We start from the raw sequence: 26,678 nt of genomic DNA on the forward strand, positions 1-26,678 counted from the left end.
CTACATCTGATCTGAAGTTGATAACAAGCCCTAACTTTCCATTCCTGGAAGAGAGGGGAAAAAAATATTTCTAGGTAACTCAGTTCAGATACAAAATGTAGCAATCAAAGGTGTTTAACATTATTAATCATCTGGGAAATACAAATTAAAACCATAAACTGATGCCAGCACACACATCTTAAGAGCTTAATTAAAATAAGAAAGGCTTTACTAGATACAGACATATTGTGACTAGAACTTGCATTTACCACTGGTAAGAGTGTCTACTAGTATAAACACTTTGGAAAACTGCTTGCCAATATGAATGCTATGCTGGAGTTTATATGTACTAGCTTACAGAGAAATTGCTAAATTTTTAGGTATCATGTGAGCTAGCTGACTTCACTTTGGTTGCCTGAAATTATGCAGAATGGGAATATAACACTCAGAAACTAGTAATCAGCACCCACCCCAGAGCCAGTTGTCAAAATACACCAGCACACCACTGGGCAGTATTTACCAAAGCTCTACCTACACATATCCTATTACCTTGCAAATCCACTCCTAGGCATATACCCTATAGAAATGTTTACATATATTCACCAAAACTCATATATAAGAATGTTCATAGTAGCACTAATTGAAACAGCTTTAATCCAGAACCCAAATATCTCTAAACAGAATAAATTAATTGAGTCTTGTTCATTCAATGGAACATAATGCAATGATAAGAATGAAAGAAATACTGCTACCCACAAATCCCCAGCTGAATCTCAAAACAGACAAAACCAATCTCTGGTATCAGAAGTCAGGAAGAAGTTATCATTGGTAAAAAGGGAAGGAGATAATGAATGGATGAGAAACAAGAGGATTGGGAGGTACTCAAATTGTCCTTGATTTCTATGTATTTGTTATGTAACTGTGTTTACTTTGTGAAAATATCTCAATAAAACATTCAATTTCAAAAATTAATCATTTTCATAATTGTATATCCATATGCAAGCAAAAATAAACTTCATCCCCTATATAAAAACTAAAAGTGGATAGTAGATTTAAATGAAAAAAAAAAGCTGTACCACTTTAAAAAGAGAAAAGAAAATCTTCATTAACTGGGGTTATGCAGTCTTTAGACATGACACCTAAAGAATGATTATTTAAAAAAAAGATTAATTAGATCTCATCAAAATTAACCTCACCTCACTCTGCAAAAGAAACTGCTAAGAGAATGACAAGCCATGAAATAAGAGAAAATATTTATAGATCATGTATCTAACAAAGAAAATTTATCTAGAATATATTTCCTGATCTTGAAAATGTAGTATAGTTTTGCAAAATGTTACTGTTAGAGAAAGCTGAGTTATGGTTACACAGGACCCTGAAACTATTTTCACAACTTCTTATGGGTCTAAAATTATTTTAAAACAAAGATTAATTTTTTAAAATGAATATGAAGAGTTTTGCCAAGCAGACTGCCTATTTTCTCACATTACTGAATAGAATCCTTAGTATATTCTAATAGAATACTAATGGGGTATAATTGATAAAACTTCTCTAGAGAGAATTTGGGTTAAACCAATCAAGAGCTAACAGAATGTGTAAACATTTGAACAAGGAACTCCATTTCTAGTTTTTCATAAGGGCATAATCAGAAATGCATACAAAAATTTGCATACAATGATGCAGTTTTCCACATTTGTTTGTAATAGTGAAAAGGTGAGAAAACTTAAAAACTGGAAATAACTAGGGGACTAGTTTGTATATAATGGCATACCAAGAAGATAGAATACAATGCAGTCATAAGAAGTTAAGCCATAGAAGAATATTTATTGACATGGGAAAATGTTAACAATATACTTCTATATGAAATATGTAGGATACAAAACAGTATATACAGTTTAATACCATTTTATGGAAAGAAAAATAGCCATATATACAAAATCATGCATAAGAAAAAATAATAAATGTACATACCAAATGTTTATAATGATTATCTCTATTGTGAAATTAGAAGTGATTATACAATTTTCTCATTAAATTTTACCTGCCCTGCAAACAGTATCCAGTTTATGCTTTTCTTTCTTGGTTGTGATTAGTTTGACATAATTCTCTTTAAACAGGCTGTTTCATGATCCATACCCTCAAGAACATACTTTTGGTACAGCTGTTGCTATCCCCATTTAAAAAGTATATGTGACTTGCTTTTACGTACTGAGATAAGGAGAATATTTTTAACTAACAGAACAGACTACAAAACATTAGCATAGATCTAGTTAAGAAAATTATTATCTGGATAATCAGAAATCCTCTATTTAATAGAAATTTCAAATAGAGATAAAAACATAATTTCATTAGGGTTTTCATTAATGATAGACTGTGAAATACTCTACCATTAATGAAGGGTATGATGAAGAATTTTAAATCTCTCCTCTTACCAGCTGACTTTAGGAAAAGAGATTTGGGGGTTTTTTATTCAGTAAAATATGGTTAGTAATTTTGTAAAACAAATCAAAAATAAGATTTTTTTAAAGTAAGAGAAAATGAGATAATACATATAAGAGGTGTTTTGTTTTCTGTAAAAACCCAAATAAATGCTACATAAAATATCAACAAAGAAATTAAAATCAACTCAGATTTGTAATTCTGCAGGAAATGCTTGCTATTTCTTCACCCTTCAGGTTTGACATACCAATATTGTAAAATTATTTTAATGTTAATAAACAGCCTCTAATTTCTTCAATAATTTTAACAATTAATACATAGGACGTACTTAACATTTCATGGAAACCAAGGTAAGTGCTCCAAATACATATAAGTTATCCTTTGAATCTTGATAACTCATAACATTAAATAATGTTGAAAAATAAGATTTTATATCTCCAAATTCATCCTAGTGTAAAGTTGTTTACTTGATTATTACTAGAAATCCCTAGTAAGAGTTGGCACTTTTAAAGGTGAAATATTAAAGAAAAAAAGGAAGAAATCTGTCCAGCCTCTGATGTTTTCCATGCTCTAGTACCATTTCAAAGTTGCCTCCTAATTTCTGTCCTCTCCCTTGGGAGGAGAATGCCAGACAAATCTGTGATCGACTGAGTAACTGTTAGCAATTGTAATCATATCTGAAAGGGAAAAAGTTCACAACTTTTTATATCTCAAAGTTAAATTTACTGTCTAGAGGTAATTTTCATAAAATATTAATTTTTTTAAAAAGGATGACTTGCTAAGAATAGAAAAACAAAAGGATTCTGTTTTCCAACTTAAAGATTTGTTCCTCTTCTCTCTACAAAATCATGGAACTGGAAAAGCTTGCTGCAGCACTAATGGGAAATGTATATCAAATTTATAACATACTCATGGCCTTACTCCAGTGTCATTCTGACACCTCTATCCCATTATACAAATGTCCCATTAAACATAGTATAGCTTCTAGCATGGTTCTAATTTTTCAATGAGGATCACAAGAAAGGTACTTTTGGGTTGTTAAAAGAAACCAGAATATTACATCAACACATTTCAGGGATGAAAGGAGCCTACTGATACTCCATATTCATTGTTTAACATTACAAGAATTAAATGAAAAAAGGCTGCAACTAGAAAATCACTTCATGAAATTACACAATCACCAACTTGTGACAGAAATCGAGGCATAACACTTAGGGCTAACAAATATGTTAGATGAATTATCACTTTGACACATAACTGCAGATGGATACTGCTGGATTTTCACTTAATCAATTACTCAATGATGAACACTATAAAATGAAAAGTGACATACTTATGAACTGAAATCACAAGAAGAAACTCTCCAAGATCAATCTTCAATGAGCTCCTATTCCAATAAGCCATAAAGAGCAGTAAAAGGCAATATTCATTTAACAATGTGAGAATCCCTATGACAAGAAATCGGGTATTTATATTCCTCTGGAGACATTTCTTCCCCACCTAACAAAGGCACTTGTCATGTACTGAAATGGACAGTTAATTCTGGTACTGCCCTGGGCAACTGTTACCTTCCTAAAATTAGATGAAGTGATGATTAAGTTCAGATTAATTCTTCCAAATAAGCCTAAAACATAGATGAATATAAAATAAGTTCTCTATTTTTGGCATATGATATAACCAAGAAGGAAAAGATAATGCTGGTGTCCACAATGAATTGACTGACTTGAGCAGTCGAGGATATTCTCTCTGTACATTATATTCCTTGATGACTATGGAATGTGTATATGATTATAGGCAAATCAACCTTTCATATAGTTTCAGGTTTTAATGTTCATTCCTCTTCTTGTCTTTTTTTACTTTTTTGTTCTTTCCCAAACCCTTAGAGGATTCCTCCTGAAAAAGACACAAATCAGTGCAGCATCATTCACATGATGATGAAAGTTTACATGTAATCATAAATATAGTCTATATATAATGGTGAGGGTATAACTACTTTGATTTGTGTGTGTGTGTGTGTCTTACAGGGCAGTTTCACTTAGTTTATTATAGCATTTTCAAGGCCATCAAGGATAATCAAGATAAATAGTGTTTAGTAGATTTATATTTAAATAATTTCAACATTATTTAATCTATTTCCATTTTCCCAAGTAAAGCAATAAAGCTTAATAAAATAGATACGAACACACTTAAAACATGAAACAAAATAAACTGAAGAGTATAAAGAAGAAAGTATCTAAAGGCATGCCCGGGGCAAAGGAAGACACTAACAGAATTTTAGAATTTTATAGATGTTTAAAGAACACCTAGTCCCATGTGACATTTACCTACAATCTCTTTGGGCCTCAATTTTAGTGGAAAACTAGTTGGTTGTTAAAAAGTTTTCCTAATGTAAACTCCATGAACCTATAAAATCAGTACTCAAAGAGATGAAGCGATCTGTTCAAGGTCACATGACTATCCTGTTCTGACTAGGGTCTAAGGGTCCAGTTTCCTAGTCTAAAGGTTTTACTAATGTACCCTTCACACTCTGATTCATTCTTAATTTTCTTAAGAAACTAGATACTGGGGCTTGGAATGTAGCTCAGTGGTACAGTGCTTGCCCAGCATATGCAAGGCCCTGGGTATGATCCCTAGCACCACACACACCTGTAATCCCAGCAGGTCAGAAGGCAGAGGCAGGAAGATCCCAAGCTCAAGGCCAGCCTCAGCAACTTAGCAAGGCCCTAAGCAACTTAGTGAGACCCAGTCTCGATATAAAAAGCAAACAGGGCTGGGGATGTAACTCAGTGGTAAAGTGCCCCTGGGTTCAACCCCCAATGATAACAACAACAACAATAAAAAGACAAACAAACTAGATATCAATAACAACTTACAGGTGAACTTGTATAGTTCTTCTCCACCAGTATGTTTCTGGCACAGTTGTTGATATGTTTAAAGCGATCTGGTCCTAGCAGAATCCCTCCATACCAGCGTGATACTACCACCATGACATTCCTCACATTCAAAATCTGTTATTTCCAGAAGCATAATTAGATACACAGATAAACATGTACAAATGTGTTTTTAAAAAGAAGGAAATAACCCACATATAAAATTGCACATAAAATTTCCCAGTGATCTTAATGGCAGATCATATGAGTATGCACTAAGATAACTAACAATTCAAGGGTAACACATTGGAATAGAAGGGAATTTGGAAAACCAACACCATGTTCCAGTGTCCTTAAATTCCAAACTTCGGGGCAACATGGCAGAGTAAACAGGAGGGGAGACCATGCAGGCAGAGTTTTAATTCCTGATGACTTCAACCACAATAGCACATTTTAGGTAGTCTTTTTACCACTAGGCCAAAATGACAAAAAAAATAAAACAGTCTGCTTCTGAACAAGCTCTGGGAGAAAATGGGCTGCACACGTAATCTAATGCCTACCAATAAAGTCTTCATCAGTTTGACATTTGTCAAATGCTGCCTTTAAAGTGAAGCCCACCAATGTACAGGCCCACATACAGAGTTCCTATTCAAGGGAAAGACTTAGTTAAGAAACAAAGCTCCATATACTTTAGCAGAAGAAACCACAGTAACTACCTTAGGAAAAAAACAATCCATTCTTAAAATTAATGCACAATCAATGATCACCAGACAGATGAAGAAAATCCAGCAGCATGAAAGAGAAAGGACAAGATAAACAAACTAAAATGGATCAGGAAACATTTAAGGGTGAGGACATCTGGGGGGAAAAGCTCTAATTAATATATGTAGAGAAATTTAGAAGATAATGCATCCATAAAACCAGAAGAGGATTCTATGAAAAAAGAAAAATAGTGAGCAAGAAAAACTTTTAAGAATTAAATACATGGTTGCTAAAATTTTTTTTTCTTAATTCAACAGAAACTTTGAAAGACAGTTAAGAAAATGTCTTAGAACATAAAGACTATGAGATGGACAAGTTAATTTTTTAAAAGAAACATTCTCCATTAATACAGAAGTTCTAATATTCAACTAATAGGAGATCCACAAAGATAAAACAGAAAAGAGAAGAGGAAACTGTCCTAGAGAGAGAGAAAGAGAGAGTGTTTCCTTCAAGTTGAAGAAAATTTTCTATTGTCTATACCTTGAAAACAAAGCACTGGTTATAAACCATTTGCTTTCTGCCCTGTAACCAATCATTAAAATTTTCAGTTGATGTTTAAAAATTAACTATTAATTTATAACATTTAACTGATTTATTTATTCCTAAATGGAGCTCTTTTATTGAGAAATTTTATGGCTTGTACAGAATAGGTCTCACAAAGTTTAACTTAACACCTACCTCCATGAGATGGAGGAGACGCCCGCCAGCTGCTGTTTCCCCATCATCCTCACAGTCCTGCAAGAAGGTCTGTTTATCCTCACAATATATCCTAGAAATACATGTAACGAGGTTACACTCTGAAACTGAAAGTATTATAATGGAAGTCACTCGATACTTGTTGTAATCAATTTGATTACTTCCAAAATTTTTGTTTTAAAAAATTGTTCTTGAAAATTCATAGACAATTTACTATCCAGTATGTTTCACCTTTTTAAAAAATATATATATTTAGAAAAACTAAGAGTCAAAGGTGTCTCCTGTATATCAGAGATGCATGGGAAATTTAATCTACATACGACATTTCCCTTAACATCAAATCTATGAGTAATAAAGAGCATTCACTGAAAACTATTTGAGAATATACTATATAGAAATATAATGATAATCACTACAAAATGGTATAAAAAAAAAACAGCATACTCCTGTCTTCAAAAAGCCTAAGATTCAGTGAAACAAAAATCACATAAGATTAATACAACCATAAGTCAATATTTCATATTTTCCTCTCATTCCATCCATCAATTATTTCTTTCTTTTCCCCTTTCTAAGTAGGAATTAAATTATCTAATATTGATAAGCATCCTGGAACAGATTTTAAAGAGAAAAATAGACTATTAAATAGACTAATAAGTCTATTTTTCTCTTTAAAATCTGTTCCAGGATGCTTATCAATATTAGAGATAATCATGGTATTTTTATCATTTAAGTCACTGGAAAAGTTATTCAGAATAATGATGCAGAATAACATCATTATTAGTAGAATAAGCTTGTCAAATAAGTGTTATAGGTAAATATATATAAATATAAATACATTATTTGTATCTTTTATATTGTTTTATATTTAGAGTTAACAAATAAACATATTAAATATAAAATATATAACATATTTATTAGTGTGTGCTTGTGTAGTACCAGTTTAGGTCTGCCATCTAGTGGATTTTTTAGGCCCCTACAAGGATATCATGTGAAATGATTAATGTGGTAAAGATACCTGCCCAACTACAGCCATAAAATGTTGGAGACTTTTAAAATAAACATAAAAAGCTATAAAAGCTCATCTACATACATAATTCAATTATATTAATCATAGATTACAGTAATAATATTCATTCATTCATCCTTCCATCCATTTATCTATTCATCCATTCATTTATTCATCCAAAAATACTGACTACTTACTATGAGCAGGCTCTATTTTTATTCACAGTTGACCTCATATAAGGAAAAGTGAATTAGTACTATTAAACAAAAATTTATATGACAAATTTAAGAATGACGAAAAGAAGCCAGGGGTTGGTTTAGATTAGATTTGCAATTATAATCTAATCCCATTATTTTATGGAACAAATGAAGAAAATTTGACTATTTAAATCAGTATTGTTAGATTATAGGGAAAAAAGGATCTATAGAAATTTTCACTAACCCTTTCCTCACATGCCAGGAAGATGATGACACAGCATCCAACAGCTGTGTGTACAGTAGCCTGAAGAACGCCCCACAACTACAAAAGGAACACAGCCCAGTACCAGGCAGTGACGTCTTAAAAGGACCCTATGCATTCAAAATATACAACTCAAAGTCAAAAAAGTTCATTGTTTCTACTCCCAATGGGTTCCCCAAGCCTCCACTTAGTGTCTTTTTAGTGATACACAATCCTGACAAGCTCAGTTCTTTCATTTCCAAAACTCAATTACAGAAGGGAGACTGAGGAAGAAATAATCAGAAAACTGGGGCCTGAAATAGAATAGTCAGCACATAATTTAGCTTTCTTTTTTGATAACTTGGGTCAACATTATGTACAAGGTTGTTGAAGCCACATAGGAATAAAATAAAAAGAAGTAAAATTGAATTATATTTATTTTAATTATTAATCATGTAACAATAGGATCTTTAAAAAGATAATATTTGGTACAATTGCTGAAATAAACATAATTAATTTACATAAACTGTTAAGTGTGCATTAAATAAGCATGTGGAATTAACAAATGGTAACTATTATTAATAATTTTTACAGCACAAACCACTGAGAGCAAAGTTTAATCCTTCATTTTCACACCAATGGCCTTAAATCATTAAGAATATATTAAAATTCTGTTCAGTAATACTGTTTAGAAGAAAAGTATATAACTAATATGCATTTAGCACCACAAAAAATAAATAAATAAGATTAAAATCTCACATCTCCAAAGTGTTACTTTTCAGTGTGAGTTTTGAAGAGTCTAGGTTTTACAAATAGGTCTCAATCGAATTTTAATTTTGCACCAAATCCCTGTATTTATATTCTTTTATTTTAGGCTTAAACTATGTCCTTAAGTTGTCTTATGTTGCATATTAAAAAATATATCCTTTATGTCTTCATTTACAAATGAGCAGATTTATATACATTAGTATTCAAAACTAAATGTGGTAAAAGAAGCACTCTTAATCCACTGCTCACAGGAGCGTAAACTTTGGAAAACCACCTTTGGAAAAAATTTAGCAATATGAGTGAAGTTTCAAAAATGTTCATGCTTTTTAATAATTCTACTCTTTAAGAATTTATTCTTATGCACAAGGCCCTGGGTTCAATCCCCAGCACCACCAAAAATAAACAAATAAATAAATAAAATTCAGTTAAAAAAAAAAAAGAATATGACTTTTTTTTTTCTAATTATAGCCCCATTTCACTAAAAAAAAAGTTCACGTACTATTATTTATAACGTTGGAAAATAAGAAAAGCTAAAGCAAAAAAGAAATGTTTAAATAAATTGTGGTATGGAGCCTCAAATAAATAACAGTAATTGAAATAGTATTTATCAAGTAGTTCTAACAACCTGGGAGGATGCTTTTGTTAAATTAAGAATAAAGAATATACGGGTAAACCACTGAAAAAAATTGTTTGCATAGAAAATATATAAAACTACAGTTGATATTTAAAGTCAGAAAATGCTAGATTTTCCCTCCAACTCCCCCCACCCTTTTCTGCAGTTTCCAAATATTCCACATAGCTAATACTATTATAATGGAAAAAAACACATATAGTGGTTTTTTAGTTATGCATCATTTCCCAACCCTTGTTTACAAATTGCATATTCCAAAAATTGTGATAATCACTTACCTATAGGCATAAATGTTGTGGGTGGCACTAGCTATTTTCTTATTCTCATACAATTTGGCAAGAACCATTTTCACCTTCAAAACAGCAATAATATAAAAAAGGTAATGTATGCTTTTCATTTGTTCTGTGAATAAATGCTAGAAAAAAATATCTTAAAGCATATTAATATTAATATTGTATTAAAATAAACAGTCTTTTAAAGAATCTTCAAGATTCTGAAAAGGGCATTTCCAAAGTTTCCTCCTCAGTGTAGGGGCAGAAATGAGTACTCTCAATCAGTATAAAAATGACCGACCTGGTATTTTTTTTTAGCACTAATTATCAACAGATTAGTTTAGGCACGAACTGTCTGAGGCTTTGTATATGAAAAATTCTTCCCCATACAGAGAATTTTAAATGCAAATGTAAAAACTTCTAAACATCAGCTCTGAAATTTACTCAGTGCGGTAATTATACGATAATGATATGTTCCAAGTGTGATAAGTAGACTCAGGTCTTAGAAAATAACTGGCAGTTCTTTTCCATCAAAAGGGAAGAAGAGCTGGGTGTGGTGGTGCACGTTTGTAATCCCAGCAAGCCAGGAAGCTTAAGCCAAGAGGATCGTAATTTCAAGTCCAGCCTGGGGAAATTGACAAGACTCTGTCTCAATATAAAATTTAAAAAGGGTCAGAGGTGTGTCCCATTGGTATGATGTATGGTGTGCCTGCATTTAATCCCAAATACTGAGAAAAGCAGGGCAGGGGGGACAAGAAGACGACATTCTGCTCAGAGGAAACAGCATGTAAAATACACACATGCAATATAATATGACCAGATTTAGCAAATAAAAATAAAGGATAGGAACTGGTGTTATGGCTCAGAGGTGGAACACTTGCCTCGTGCGTGCAAGGCCCTGGGTTCGATCCTCAGTACCACATAAAAATAAATAAATAAAATAAAGGTATTGTATCCAACTAAAACTAAAAAATAAATACTAAAAAAAAAAAGAGCACTGAGTTAAGTTCAAATTTCAGATAAACAACAAATATGGATCAATATAAACAAATATAAGTAAAAATATGCTCCCATGTAATAATGTTTACCTGAAATTCAAATTTAACTAGATATTCTAGGAGAAACATAAAATGAAAGGTTCAGAAAATTTCATGTAGCTGTTATTTAAGAAGAAGAATGAGATGATATGTGTGTCAAGAATGATAAGATAGGATCATATCGCAAAGGACCTTATATAAGAAGTTTACATTTTCCCTTGTAGACAACTGAAATCAGCAAAGATTATGTATGTGAGGGAGAACGGGGGAGTGAAGAGAATAAAATGTGATCATATTTTCAGAAGACCTGTAAATGGCAAGGAGTATGAAAGAAATACTGGAGGCAGCAAAAACTGAGCTAAAATTGTACAGGCCAATTTGAACCATTAATTTCACAATCTTGTCTTTATCATTTTATTTTTTTTATTTTTTTTTTTTTTAAAGAGAGAGTGAGACAGGAGAGAGAGAGAGAGAGAGAGAGAGAGAGAGAGAGAGAGAGAGAGAGAGAGAATTTTTTTTTTTTAATATTTATTTTTTAGTTCTCGGCGGACACAACATCTTTGTTGGTATGTGGTGCTGCTGAGGATCGAACCCGGGCCGCACGCATGCCAGGCGAGCGCGCTACCGCTGAGCCACATCTCCAGCCCCTTGTCTTTATCATTTTATAATCCTTCAGATTCTCAGACTGTGTGTGTGTGTGTGTGTGTGTGTGTGTGTGTGTGTGAGAGAGAGAGAGAGAGAGAGAGAGAGAGAGAGAGAGAGAGAGAGAGGAGAGAAGAGAGACAGAGACACTAGGTATTGAACCTAGGGTTTTGCACATGCCAGATAAATGCTCTGCCACTAAACTACATTCCTAATCCTTCTTGTTTTTAATTTGAGACATTTCTGAGGCTGGCCTTGAATTTGCCATCCTCCTGCCTCAGCCTCTCAGAGTAGCTGGGATTACAGGCATGCATCACGATACCCAGCTTCAGCCAATTGATCCATAAAGTAAAGTAGGAAATGACCGCTATGATTTGTTTCAATGCTCACATAGTTCAAGTGACTATGATGAAAAACAGAAAGAGGATCCAGGATGAACAGCTTCGGAAACGAATGTCTACAAGGGACCTTGATTGAAGGGTAAAGAAAAAAACAGGATTCCAGAAGAGGAAAGACCAGAAAGCTACACCGAAAGCTTGGTTTTAATCACAAATCTATGTAGAAAAGAACTTCCTCTTCTAGAGATTAAAAGAGAAATGAAAGGCCTAGTACAAAGAACTGTATTCCTAAAAAGTCTTTTCAAAGAACTTCAAGAGGAGAACAGCAACAGAAAACCAAGGGAAGACACAGATCCCGTGTGGTAAATAATGAGACATTATTATTATTGTTATTATTTACTTGTATACATCAAATTGGAATTGCCTCATACATCAATTAAGTTTAACCTGGACTACATTATAGCAACAAGAAAGAAGAAAAGGATTTTTGCTAAAAAAAAGAGTGAGAAGGGAAAAGACCTAGGAATAGTTTTTGATTAAAAAAAGTCCCCTATTTATATTTAATAGGAATAGGACACCCAAGGGAAATAAGGTATCCTAAAACCAGGAAGCAGAAAGGCCAGGAAGCAGGAAAGACTGGGCTCAGTCCTTTTGGCTACTCTTCTCTTTGTTGGGCAACTGTCAAATGAACTTAGTTTCACAGAACTCCCACTGAAAAGGGCAAATAATTCTTTTAAACCAACTATTAAGCATTATAATTTTCTGTAATGACAAAATGAGTTTTTCTTAGATTCACTGGAGGGTTAAGTCCCATTCAAGAGACCAAGTGCAATTTTGAAAGTTGTGACAAACAGAAACAAAACTAATCTTCTATAATTCACAGTAATTTGGGAGTAGGGAAATGGTCCCAAATAATTTTTATCTTTTTTCTTTATTTTTTAATAATTGTTTTTAAGTTGTAGTTGGGCATAATACCTTTATTTCATTTATTTATTTTTATGTGGTACTGAGGGTGGAACCCAGCACCTCATATGTGCTAGACAAGTGCTCTACTGCTGAGCCACAACCCCAGCCCCAAATAATTTTTTATCTTATGTGAAAATTAAACATTAGAGCAAAAATAAAGGTATTACTGCAAAATCATTTACTTGACTTACTTTGGCAAAATAACACCAAAGTGAGCTAACTTTACCTGTTTAGGACAAACTACAGGAGCCAAGTGGGCCTGAAAAGTACTTCTTCGGTCAGTAATAGGAATGCCATGATCAATCGGAGGTAATTCTTCTATTTCTATAAATTTAAAGAATAAACTTGCTTTATTTTTCAAAGTCTTACATTCAAATACTGAAAAATTGGCAAAGGGGGACAGGAAATCAGGCAATAAATTTAAATTATACAGCAAATTAAAATAGCCATTAGTAATTACTAAATTTTAAAATTTTTTAATTTACCAAAATTAAATTTAAATTATAATTTAAGTAAAAAGTCTAAAATGTATATAAGATAAAAATACTTGATTTATAAATGCCAATGTCACTCAGTGGAGATAGTAGGATTGAGACTCAAATCTTGAAGTATTACAGCAACCAAAGTTGGTATGACATATAATAATACAATACGTAGTTTTTTAAATAATAATACAATGTGTAGTTTTTAAGAGTGTAAAGATTGACAGCTGCTAATATACCCCTACTTCCTTATTCATCTATGGATACAGACCTCTGAGTTGAGAAATCTGTTACTTTAAATTGTATAGCTACAATAAATCTCCTTATAACAAATATTTCCATTTCTTAAAATGGAATACATCAATACTATAGCCAAATGGTATTCCGTGAAGAGTACTATGATGCCAGTTATTGTGTCTCTTCAAAAAGTTTAAGCATCATTAATTAACCCTTAAATCTGGTGAGAAATTTAACCATCATGGTTGCTACTAACTGCCTCATTTAGGATGAAGTTAATGAAGAAAAAAAATCAGGTTTTGGTAGGATGCTATTGCTTTTTTTTTTTTTCAGTGCTAGAGAATAAACCCAGGGCCTTGTGCATTCCAAGTGCTCTACTACTGAGTTACATGCCCTGTTCTGCCCTCTTCTTGAATTGCTTTTGGCCTCTATACTGATACAAATAAATCAAATATAGCATACAAGTCAACATGAATTACTGACCTATTGGTGCTATTTATGATAACTGATTTTTCACCCTTTTTCTTTAAATGTTGGATCCTACTTCCCAGAAGTCTTATGTCAAATCCATGAATATATAAATGATTAAAATGGAGCTTCTTTGGTTGAAGCACAAGTAGGAGCTCTGGATCCTCTCCCCCACTTTCATTTCTACTTCATGCTCTTTTGCTAGCCCTGGAGCACCACCTTTCAAAAACCTTAAACTTTCAGAATACTGTTTTTAAAAGCTACTGTAAAATAACATAGTGAACTGCTCATCTTCTAACCAAACGCATATTTCCTCTGGTCTATAAATGTTTTTGTAAGAAACTTAAAAGGAACGGATGATAATATTGAAAATTTTAAAAATACTAAACCAGAACATGCTTTCTCATATGCACATAGAGCTATATACACATCAACCTATTTATAAGTTGAATACTACTGTGAAACATATTTGCTGAAACAAAAATTAAATTTTTAAAGGTATTTTACTAGCTTTATTTCAGTAGTTCTACTTTCCATGTTACTTTATTTATGTTTGTGAGCATAGATTGAAGTCCAAAACATCAGGAGAAAGTTGAAATACAAAAACAGAATATGAACTGAAAACATTAACAGCCTTTTTTAGTTTTGATATCTCCCATCATTAAGTCAAAACTCTATAAAGCCAGGGGAAAAAAGGAAATTTCTATTTTTTTTCCTCACCATTCTGACAGACCTGGGAAAACACCAAAATGGTCAACAGGCAGGAAAAAAATAAATCTGTCTGCAAATTAATAACTACTTCCTAACACCTGAGTGTTTACTAAATTTCCATAAGATGCCAAAGAATAATTTACAACACTATCACCCCACACTCCTCATAAGAAACTACTTAGTGACATTATACCTGGTTGATTTTCACTGATATCAAAATCCAATGCTTTCACTGGGTTCTCTGGCTGACATGCTAATATGAGATCGTCTTCACATTCAACATCTTCCTCTTCAGTTTTCTTCTTCACATCTGGGCCTATGTGGATATGAGACTTCATGATTATAAAAAAGTAATTATAAAATCACTCTTACATAAACATAAGGTCCTACAAATTGGTGTGAGTATACTATGTATACAACCAGAGAAATGAAAAATTGAGCTCTATATATGTAATAATAATTGTAATGCATTCCACTGTTATATATAAATAAAAATAATTAATTAATTTTTTTAAAAAATTAGGTCTTGACTCTAAACACCATTCTTCAACAGAAAGAATCAGAATTCCTCTTCCTCACAACAGAATTCCAATGAATAAATGAAGAAAACGGAGAATTATCATTAGGCAAACAACATAGTAATAACTACTGCTGACAGAATCTTCTGATGGATACTAAAATGTAAATGAAAGTTTAAGGAACAGGATATTGGCATAGCCTTGGCACATGCCTATAATCACAGCTACTCAGAAGGCCAAGGCAGAACGATCATGTCAGTCCAAAAGTTTAAGGGACATCATGTCTCAATTAAAAAAAAAAAAAGAACTTCCCACAAGACATAAAGGAAAAGTTAAAAGGTATTAATTATGATAGTTCTTTTACATGTTAATTTGGGTACCCAAGTCAGGGTACACAGATATTTGGCTAAATGCTCTTCTAGATGTTTCTGTGCAGGTATTTTTTTTATGAGATTAATATTTAAATCAAATGACTCTGGGTAAATCAGACTGCTCTCCATAACAAAGGTGGACCTTATTCATAAAGAATGACCTCCCTAGAAGAGTGAATTTTCCCAGCAGACTACCTTTGGACTGAAACTGTAACATCAGTTCTTCCTTGGTTCTCCAGCTGCTGGCCTACCCTGAAAGCCTCCACAACTGTATAAGCCAATTCCTTAAATCTCTTTCTCTGTACACACAAAGACACACAGACATATACACACACACAAACATACCCATTTCTCTGGAAAACCCCAACACAGTAACTTAACAGTGGAGACATCTGGCACACACCACCTTAACCACAGGATCAAGGTAAGCATCACCAATAATACATCAGAGTGATATTATGAACTCCTGGAAATGATGTATTTATACAGGACACAATATCATTTTTGTAGTATTTTTGCCAAAAATAGCTAATCTTATTCCAATCATGAGAAAACAACTAGACAAACCCAAACTGAGGGGTATTCTACAAAATACATGATCAGTACTTTTCAAAAGGGTCCAAGGTTATAAAAGTAGAGGAAAGAATGAGGAACTGATTATAGAACAGAGTAAAGAGAAGTCATAATTAAATACAATGCAGAATCCTGGACAGGGTCCTAAAGCAACAGAAAAGGCATTAGTGGAAAAACTGGTGAAATATGAATAAGCTCTTTGGTTTACTTCATAGTACTGCACTATGTTACTGATATTACAGCAAGGTAATGTATGATGTTAGTAGGAAGTTAGGGTGAAGAATATAAAAGAGCTCTTTGTACTATTTTTATAACTTATCTGTAAATTTGAAGTCAGTTCAATTTTTTTGGTGAGTGGGGGGTACTAGGGACATAACCCAGAGGCTCTAAATCACTGAGCTACATCCCCAGCCCTTTTTATTTTTTATTTAGAGTCAAGGTCTCAATAAATTGCCAAGGATCTCACTAAGTTGCTAAGGCTTGTCTCAAACTTGTGATCCTCCTGTTTCAGCCTCCAGAGTTGCTGGGATTATAGGCATGTGCCCTGGCAAGTTAGTTCAATTTTTTTTTAAAAAAATTGGAGTTATGTATAATTACTTCAAATTTAAAATTTTTATTCTAGAAAAACAATAAAGAATAGATTTGTACTTGTTAACAGTAAAATAAAAATAAACTATTCCCTAAAGAAGAAAATTCTCATCCTGATCACTATCTCTTACCCTTATTAGTTCTTCAGAATTATTATTAATCCTTCCATTTTAATGTAATATCTGCAAAAACAATTCATTTTTGTTTTTATTTAATTTATTTATTTTTATTTGGTGTGAGGATTGAACCCACTGCCTCGAACATGCCAGGCAAGCACTCTACCACTGAGCTACAACACCAGCCCCATGCAAAACAATTTTATTTATTTTTTGCTATCGGGGATTGAACTCAGGGGCATTCAACCACTGAGTCACATCCCCAGTCCTATTTTGTAGTTTATTTAGAGACAGGGTCTCACTGAGTTGCTTAGCACCTTGCCATTGCTGAGGCTGGCTTTGAACTTGAGATCTTCCTGCCTTAGCCTCCCAAGCACTGGATTATAGGCATGTGCCACTGCACCTGGCCCCAAAACAACTTTAAAGAAAAAACCATCAAATTTCTAAAAATTCAAACTTATGAATTATACAACACAAATCAGGAACCCTAAAACTTGAAAGACTGACTTAACTATATACTGTGGTTGCAGGTGGAAAAAGGAAAATGTCAATTTTAAGATTAAATTTTCAAATTTCCTAAAAGTTGAGTACTCCAAACTTTGGAATCCTAAATGTTTATTGATATACATTCCATTTCTGCACTTGTTCTAACTCTAAAGGCAGGCTGACAGAAGTTATTTCTGTTTGGGGAATTTTGAAATCACTTTTCTCACAGATCCCTAAAATGCTGCAAAATCAGAACATGTATTATAAAAAATTGAGAAAAATATTTCAAAATTAATTATTATATGGTTTTAATATCTTTGTCATTTACCTCTGATTTTATAAAAGCAATAAAAATATGTCTCTATAAAAAAATGAAAAATTCTCTAAAAACATATATATATACTATTATCAACTCTAAATGTAAACTAATTTTGCTGAGGGAGGCCTAAATAATTGGTTCTCTGTAAATACCCCTCTAAACAATTAGTAAGAATAAGCTACTGGATTTTTAAAAAATCCTTTTGGCCTCCAAATTAAAAATAATTCTACCAGTGGTATCAATAAAATGCTATTTAAAAGTACTTTTAGAGTTATTTTTATCTCTAAAAAGTCTTTTGTGGTAAATGGAACAGACTACTAAATGTGAACAGGAGACATTAGAGATTTCTATGTTGTCATAAGCTTAATGAAAGATTAATAAAAAGCAAAATATCAATTTCCAAATGTTCTACAACTAGTGGTGATGGCTGAATTGTATACTAAAACAACTGAATTGTATACTTTAGAAGGGTGAATAATTATGGCATATGAATTATATTTCAAAAATTATACTCAAAATTAAATTCTATATCCTAATATTGGTCACTGTTCTTCTCAAGTTTTGTTTTTTTTTCTATAAGGAGTAGATTCATTTGAAGCTAAACTCTATTTATGTAGTGCATAATTCATGAAGAATGTTAATTTCCTTAATGGAAATTAAAGAGAACAGATTTGGTCATAAGTTGTTTCACCAGAAAACTATTTCTATAAAAGTATAATATGAAAATTGCTGGGTATGGTGATGCAAACAGATAATCCTGGCAGCTCGTGAGCCTGAGGTAGGAGGATCACGAATTCAAAGCCAGCCTCAGCAACTTAGCAAGGCTTTAAGCAACTTAGAGAGACCCTATCTCTAAATAAAATATAAAAAAAGGCTGGGGATGTGGCTCAGTGGTTGAGGATCCCTGGGCTCATTCCCCAGTACCAAAAGAAAAAAAAAGTACAATATGAAAATAAAGAGGATAACGCTTTAAAAAAAAAAAAAGGAATAACCATAATTACCACAGGTAAATGAACTTTCCAGGGAAATTTTTATTATATACAAACCACAAACCATAAATTTTCATGTAAAACTTCAATTAGAATATCTTTGTGAAAATTTAATTACCATAGTAAGTTAAAAGGGCATTGATATATTTTTCATTCCTACCTGGTTCTGTCATCTGAGATTTTTGTATTAGCACATCTCTTATTTTCTCCACCCACAGGTAAAGAATACTTTCACCAATATTCTGTCTAAACAAAATTCAAGAGAAAAAAAATTGTTATTTCAAAAAAAATTCCCTTCTCAAATTCAAGAAAACAGAAACATATTTACAATTCAAGACATTATTTTAAAAATCTAACCATGCCTTATTCAAAAGTATTTATAAAAAGATAAGATCACCAACACTGTATCTGATTATTTAATACAGATTGTTTATACCAACATTAAAAATCCCAACTAACTCCAAAATTAACTTGGCTTTACTTACAATAAACAGAAGAGTTAAAACCAAAGAAGGGAAAGAAAATTTCTAAACTTGAACTGAATGCACTAGGTAGTTCTAAATGTGATTTTGCTTCTATAAGAAGATACAGTTTCAGTATTGGTGTCTAATCACTGCTTACTTTTCTAAACTTCTGAATAACTTCCAACCATTTACAACTTATCATTTAGGATACTTATTTCAACAAATAAAACTGCAAAGCATATGGGGAACTCCTTCATGGAGTCAATTCAGAAGATCTAAAAGATAATCAATTCAAAAGTTTTATAGCCATACCTTGTTTTTGACAAAATATCCTATTGCCTAATTGATTCATTTGGTTACAAATAATGTTTGGCTGCCCTGATGAAAACTGTCTCAGAGAATCACTGAGAAAAAGAAATGTGTCCTGGGTCTTAGAGACATGTCCATAGTTATGTTGCATGATGGAAACAACAATAAAGAAATGGCCAACTATCTGTTCTTTAAGTAATAACTCAAATTTTAGGTTAGTTTTAGTATGTGTTTAAAAAAATCACCCCACTATAACATAGCAATATCTTATCTTCCTTTAAAAGTTCTCCCTTGAAATTGTTCTATCATCACTCATTAGCACCCACCATTTCAAAACAAGCATGCAGAAGAAAATGAAACAAAAACTGCTTTCAAATAATTATCAAACCCTCCCTATATCAACTGAGAACACTGGTGAATTTCTTTTAAACAAATTCAACTACTATCCATTCTTCTCAAAAGAGTTCATCAGACACTCAAGATAAAATGTATTAAGGACATACTAAACCCTAGGTTCATTACATACATCAACACCTTTAATCCTTATCATTGTCTTCTGTATTACTTCCCCATAACACAAATGAAAAAATAAACTTTACAGAAATATATTAACTTATCCAAGACAGTCTTCTAAGCAATTTAAGAAGCCCAAAGCTGATTTAAGAATCCAGGACTGAGGTTCAAAGCTCAGGTCAACTGTATTTTTGCTCTCCTACGGAGAGCTATGACCTTAGGTAAATAAGCTACTTGATTTTTCTGAGTCTCAGTTTCCTCATCTATAAAATGAAAGGTTTACAGCATTTTGTTTCTAAAAGTCTATAATTCTTGCTTATAAAAAATAAAAATTTGGGGGCTGGGGTTGTGGCTCAGTGGTAGAGTGCTCGCCTAGCATGCATGAGGCACTGGGTTGGATCCTCAGCACCACATAAATGTAAAATAAAGATACTGTGTCCACCTAAAACTTAAAATTAAATATTTTAAAAATAAATAAATAAATAATTTTAAAACAAGCTCTTAAAGTTTAAAAAAAATGAAAAACTTCAAATGAACCTCTCTCAATTTATTCAACAAATCTTCTTCTTTTTTTTTTTTTAAGACAGAGATAGAGAGAACTTTAATATTTATTTTTTAGTTTTCGGTGGACACAACATCTTTCTTTCTAATGTGGTGCTGAGGATCGAACCCAGGCCGCACGCATACCAGGCGAGTGCACTACCGCTTGAGCCACATCCCCAGTCCTATTCAACAAATCTTTCAAGAGCCTCTCCTATGCATCCCATACTACCTACAGACTTGTGGGTATGATAGAGTGTGAGGTGATGGGGTTTCTTTATTCATTCCTTTTAATCACTACCCTAGCAAATTATTAGTTTTACATATAACTCTATTTCCTAATCTCATGCTATTGAATTCTTCACAACATCATCATCACCCTAACCAGTAACATCAGCACCTGTGTTTAATGAACATTTTCTACATAAAAGATATGTTAAAATGCTTTATGTATATTACTTCAGTTGATCCTTATATCTACTCTTTGAGACAGGAAAATCATCCCTCTGCAAACATAAACTCATATTCAGACTTAAAAAATCTTTAGAAAGATTTTTATAATTAATAAGTAATTTTTCCCCAATAACAAAGAAAATTAAACTTTCACTCCAGATTGCCTCTCCCTTGGCCCATGGCTTCCTGCAGAGGAATATAAAACAGCAATGCTGTTCAGCATCATTTATTGACTACTTTCTTCACTAGCATTTAACAGGACTGCTATTGAAAAGCCAGCATAAGGAAGTCACAGGGTGTGAAAGACTTCCTGCATAAAGTGAAATCATTCTTTCCCTTAGACCCAAAGGCCATTACTAAAAGCAGGATTGGGGTGGGGGCTATCTATCTTTTGATTTTTTGTTTTTGTTTTTTTTGCTCATAATTGTTGTTACTCTTATATTTGTATTTTCTCTAGTGACAACAGTGTATTCCTATCTTTAAAGTATCCAAGAAAATTTGGTAACAGTGGCCTTCAAACTTTTGCTATTGTTGCAATTAAATCTTTTACAGAATCAGAAGCCAATTAAACTAACAAAAACCGAATCCTGTATATTAAACCTCTCATCCCCTTCCTCAAAGAGCCCTAAAGGAAGTCTAAATCCTAAGAACTCTGGTACAAAATTGGAGAACTACCCATTACAGACTGAAGTGTTAAAATTTTGTCTACAAAATCAAATAATAGAAAAGAAGCTAAAGATTAAAAAGTCTGCAACAAAATTTGTTTAAACTTGAATAACTGATATTTTATCTGATCTATTTGTCGAATAACTCAAATAACAATCCAATCTAGAAACAAAGTTACAATTCTAATTTTACCTATGGCTCTAATATGTGTAGCTTTAATTGTATAATATTTACATTTGTTGACTTTAATGGTAAAGCTCTGCACTATAATGCTATCAGCTGTGTGACCTTAAATCACGCGATCTGGTTTTCAGTCATTACATTTTCAAAATGATAAAACTGAATGAGATGAGTCTCTTAATAAGAACAACAAAAATGATGACTACTTGCTATAGTCTGAATCTTGAATGTTCCTGAAAGGGCTACTGTTAAATGCTTGATTTAACCCTGGGGAGGGTGGCAGTCCAAGGAGGTGGCAGAGTCCTTCAGAGGTGGGGCCTAATGTGACATCCTTAGACCACTAGGCACATGTCCTTGAAGATGATTGTGAGACCCTGGCCCCTTCCTCTTTCTATTTGCTCCTGACTCATGATATAAGTAGTTGTATTCTGTAATCCACTCCCACCATGATGTATGCTGCTTCACCAGACACAAAGCAAGGGGGCCAGGCTGGAATCTCCAAACCTGTGAGCCAGCATAAACCTTGTCACTTTATAAACTGGATTATTTCAGGTATTTGGTTATAAAAATGTAAAGCTGAGTAAAGCACTTCTACTGTTAACTAAAGTACATTACATGGGTTGTGTAATTTTCACAATATTATCATCCCCAGATGATAAATTGATGACAAATTTAATGATAAATAAAATTAAATGACAAAACGCATACAATTTTCACAATATTATCATGCCCAGATAATATTCTTACAGATAAGAATACAGACATAAAAAAGTCGCACTACTTCCAAAACTGACTACAGAAGCCTGGTCCACAATAGCCTTATCCTCTGCCTAAGCTTAGACAGATTACTTTCTGTTTTTATGCCTCAAGCTTTCTTTTTCTTAGAGCATTTTCTTTGGAAACTTGTCATTGTAAATTCTTTCTCTACCTTTTAAAAATATATATGAAGTGTTTTATAGAAGACCCTTGTCATATTTTACAACTCAGATACATCTCAAGAACCTGAAAGACAACCCCTAGAAATACAAACCTCAAGGAAGACAGTGACCTTATCTCTCAGTCTGTGAGCCTAACTGCAAGGGGCAGCATTATAATCAGTAATAACCCAAAATGTCCGACACATCCACTGATTCACCACCCCCTAACATGCAGTACTTTTCCCATAGCTCTTTCCAGACCTTAAAAACTTTCCTGCCTTTCATTTCAGAAGAGTTAGGTAGGTCCAAACTTAGTTCTGGCCTCTCCTTCCTTATCCTAATAAATCTGAAGAAAAGTCTTTCTTGTCTGTATAACTTTGTCCAGTGCAATTTCTGCTTTGACAAGCCTCACTCAACAACCCTAAAACCTATGATTCCGTGATTCATTAAAATGTGAAGAACAGCCGGGATGTAAAGCATGTGCAAAGCCCAGCACCAAAAACAACAACAATAAAAAAAGCTATAGGAAATTTAAAAAATTAATTCTCGGATTTTTAAAGTAAATGTTGTAGCTTTAAGAGGTGAGGCCTGGAGGGAGATAAGTCAGATCACTGGGGACATGCCCTTGAAGGAGACAGTAGGACACCAGCTCTCTTCCTCTCTTTTTCACTTTCTAGTCATGAGATAAGTGAGAGAAGTAGTGTTCCTCCACCATGCCTACCTGCTATGATGTGTCACTAGAGGACCAGAGCAACGAGGTCAACAAAGCATAGATTGAAAACTCCAAAACTATGAGCCAAAATAAACTTTTTCTCTTCATAAACTGATTATCTCAAGTATTGTGAGAGTAAAGGAAAGCTGACTAACATGACTTGCAAAATTCCAAAAATTAACAGGTTGCCTCTCACCCAACATAATTTTGCTTTTATAGGTCCCTCAACCAGAAAAGTCCTCCCCTTTAATTACCTGGCAAGCAAAAATGTCCTTCACAACCTTATCCACATTCTCTAATTCATTACTAAAACATCAAAAAGTGCTATTGTACACAGCACTTAGTAATCTTCTCACTATATTGTATTGTTACACATTCCTCTTAATTTTAAATCCCAAATTCCTAATAGGATGCCTAACAATGAGATGTTCCATAAATGTTTACTGGAAAAACTTTTTTTTTTCTGATTTTTTCTCTCTCTCCATAAGGGGAACTAACCATAATTTATCTTTTCACCTAGGCAAAAATCAAATTTACCATTCAAAATGATGTGAAATATATGAATCTTAATGTGAAAATATTTAGGATCATAAAAACTAGAATCATTAAAAATTTACATTTATGTTATGTTTAATTTTTGAAGTTGAAAAATATTTTTCATTTGATGCCCCCTGCTGGAATTAAATAGAGAATATGATTAAAATTTGTCACAGAAAATTTTATTGTTGTTGTAATGAGGCTCAACCCAGCAGTGCCCTACCACCAAGCAACATCCTTTAGTACTGGGGACTGAACCCAGGGGTATATCACAGCTCTTTTAATATTTTGAGACAGAGTCTTACCAAGTTGCCTAAACTGGCTCCAAACTTGCAATCCTCTTGCCTTAGCCTCCCAAGTACCTGGAATTATAGATGTGTGACACCATGCCTGGCTTTATTTTTTATTTTGAGATAGGGTCTTACTGAGTTTCCCAGGCTGGCCTTGAACTTTCAATCCTCCTGCCTCAGCCTCTCAAGTAGCTGGGATTATGGACATGTACCATAGCACCTGCTTTTATTCAAAATACCATATAATGTGTATTTCTATTTAGACCACATGTGTGAAAATAATATCACTGGACTGAGATTATTCAAACACTCTAACAAGACAATATGACCCATATTCCTTCTTTAAAACACACTATTTTATAATCTCTGAACTTTCTTAAATCTCAAATAGCTCAGAAGAACTAGTTAGGGAGAACAAGCAAGTTATGTTCTACTGAAATGTATTCCTTAGTAAAAGGAAAGACGTTGAGGATAGGGTAAAGGTAAGTGGGAAGCCATTTAAGACTGTATAACACTGCATAGGTAGGAGAAAAATCTAACTGATAAATGTGTTTAACATGATAGGTGGAAAGATTTTCAAGAAAAAAGTAAGTGGTCAATATCACTAAGTTACAGAGATCAAGTAAGATAAGAGTTAAAAAATGACCATCAGATATATCAAGACATCAATTCTGATTAAATTTGCAGTAAACTTAACTTACTCTACTTTAAGACAGAATAAATTAGCAAATAAAGAATTACACAAAGAAGTTTGTTTAAGCACAAAAGTGGGAGTGGCCAGTTAGGTTAGAGACAGATATCAAAAAACACTTAGTTGAGAAAATAACATTTATAGGCCAAGGATAAAAGAATCACTAAATGGGGACCCAAGAAAGGCACTACTTCCTTTAGAAAGGAACAAGTCAAATGGATTCCATAATGACTTACCATGTTCTAATTAAATATTTTGGGAGGAAAAGAAACCTGGCCTGGATCCCAGGGACACAAAAGGAGTACTCTCTGTACCAAATGGGGTGGCCACCTAGAACATATAATAGAATCCTTACTAGTTCCTGGATTAGGAAAAAAAATGATATTCCAGAATATTAAATTTGTCTTAATAAATTTATATATATATAATTAAAATTAATCCAAATCTATCTTATCTTCTTTGTACTAATTTTTCAGCCTCCTAACTGATGTCCCACATCCATTTTCGCTGCCTTCCAATCAGACTCCATTTTTCTAGTCTTCCAATCCTAGAAATAGGATAATCTTTTCAAAACAAAAATCTTATCACTGGCATCCTACCACTTAAAACTCTCCTCTACTTCCAATTATGTTCAGGATAAAGACAAAAATCCTTAACATAGCTAACAAAACTCCACAGGATTTTCCCTGCCTACCTCTCCAGGTCATTTCTCACCACGTTCCCTCCCTTTCTCTTCCCATCTGATATAACCATTACTGTTTCCTAAAAGGTGTCAAGCTCCCTGACACAGAGCCATTGTACATTCTGAGGCCTCTCACTGGAGTTAACGTCACCTAATTAACTTAGCTCTTAGTCAAACAAGCTGCCCCTGACCTCCTAGACTAGGATAGGTCTTGTTTCAAACTCAGTTAGCATAGTACTGTCTAATTTCCTTTCATAGAATTTATCACAGCTTTAGTTTTACATTCATTTTACAATGTATAAAGACATCTTCCACCTCCCTGTAAATTCTAAATGCCCTGGAAAAAAGGGATCATTTTGGGTTTTGTTAACCATGTGTATCCAGTATTTAATACAGTGCTTGCCATGTAATATTTGTTGATGAAGGAATGAGGGAAGGAAGAAGAAAAACCATATCAATAAACTCTGAGTCTTATGGCGTAAAAAAAGAGAAATTATCTTTAAAAGCATTTGGAAGTTTAATAAATAATTACGGTTACAATTCTTCTATCAATTTCATCCTACATATGCTATGAAAATATAGTATATGTAGTGGCTAGGGAGGCTGAGACAGGAGGATCAAGAGTTTAAAGCCAGCCTCAGCAAAAGTAAGGTACCAAGCATCTCAGAGAGACCCTGTCTCTAAATAAAATACAAAATAGGGCTGGGGATGTGGCTCAGTGGTGGAGTGGCCCTGAGTTCCATCCTGGGTACCAAAAAATATATGTGTGTGTGTGTGTGTGTGTATGTGTGTGTGTGAGAGAGAGAGATAAAAATCTCTGAATTTAAGTACTAACATATCACAGTCTCAGTAGGGCACAAAACAGAATCACTAACAGAATATTTTTAATCACCTGTTACTTACATATATATTTCTTCAAGGCTGTTTGATAAATCCACACGTTCTTGCCCTTTAAGCCAAGGAGCACTAAGAATGAATAAAGCACAATGAAGAATATTTTTCAACGATTGCATTAACATTTC

General features: G+C 33.2%; 1 protein-coding gene across 2 annotated transcripts in view; it reads right to left on the minus strand.

Annotated features, from left to right (window-relative positions):
• Nucleotides 1–1,846: 1,846 nt before the first annotated feature.
• Nucleotides 1,847–26,678, minus strand: part of Impact (impact RWD domain protein) — a 29,213-nt gene continuing 4,381 nt past the window's right edge. Inside the window, exons 4-12 of one of the 2 annotated variants that reach the window (XM_026388077.2) lie at nucleotides 26,560–26,622; nucleotides 18,863–18,948; nucleotides 14,936–15,058; nucleotides 13,071–13,168; nucleotides 9,868–9,941; nucleotides 8,194–8,271; nucleotides 6,729–6,819; nucleotides 5,292–5,426; nucleotides 1,847–4,311 (exon numbers count right to left, since the gene is read on the minus strand). In XM_026388077.2, coding sequence (XP_026243862.1) covers nucleotides 4,243–4,311; nucleotides 5,292–5,426; nucleotides 6,729–6,819; nucleotides 8,194–8,271; nucleotides 9,868–9,941; nucleotides 13,071–13,168; nucleotides 14,936–15,058; nucleotides 18,863–18,948; nucleotides 26,560–26,622 — 817 coding nt within the window. In that variant the 3' untranslated portion in view covers nucleotides 1,847–4,242. The remainder of the gene's footprint in view (nucleotides 4,312–5,291; nucleotides 5,427–6,728; nucleotides 6,820–8,193; nucleotides 8,272–9,867; nucleotides 9,942–13,070; nucleotides 13,169–14,935; nucleotides 15,059–18,862; nucleotides 18,949–26,559; nucleotides 26,623–26,678) is intronic. The other variant, XM_026388078.2, reaches the window with a different exon arrangement.

This window comes from Urocitellus parryii, chromosome 13, assembly GCF_045843805.1.
Source record: "Urocitellus parryii isolate mUroPar1 chromosome 13, mUroPar1.hap1, whole genome shotgun sequence".
NCBI lineage: Eukaryota > Metazoa > Chordata > Mammalia > Rodentia > Sciuridae > Urocitellus > Urocitellus parryii.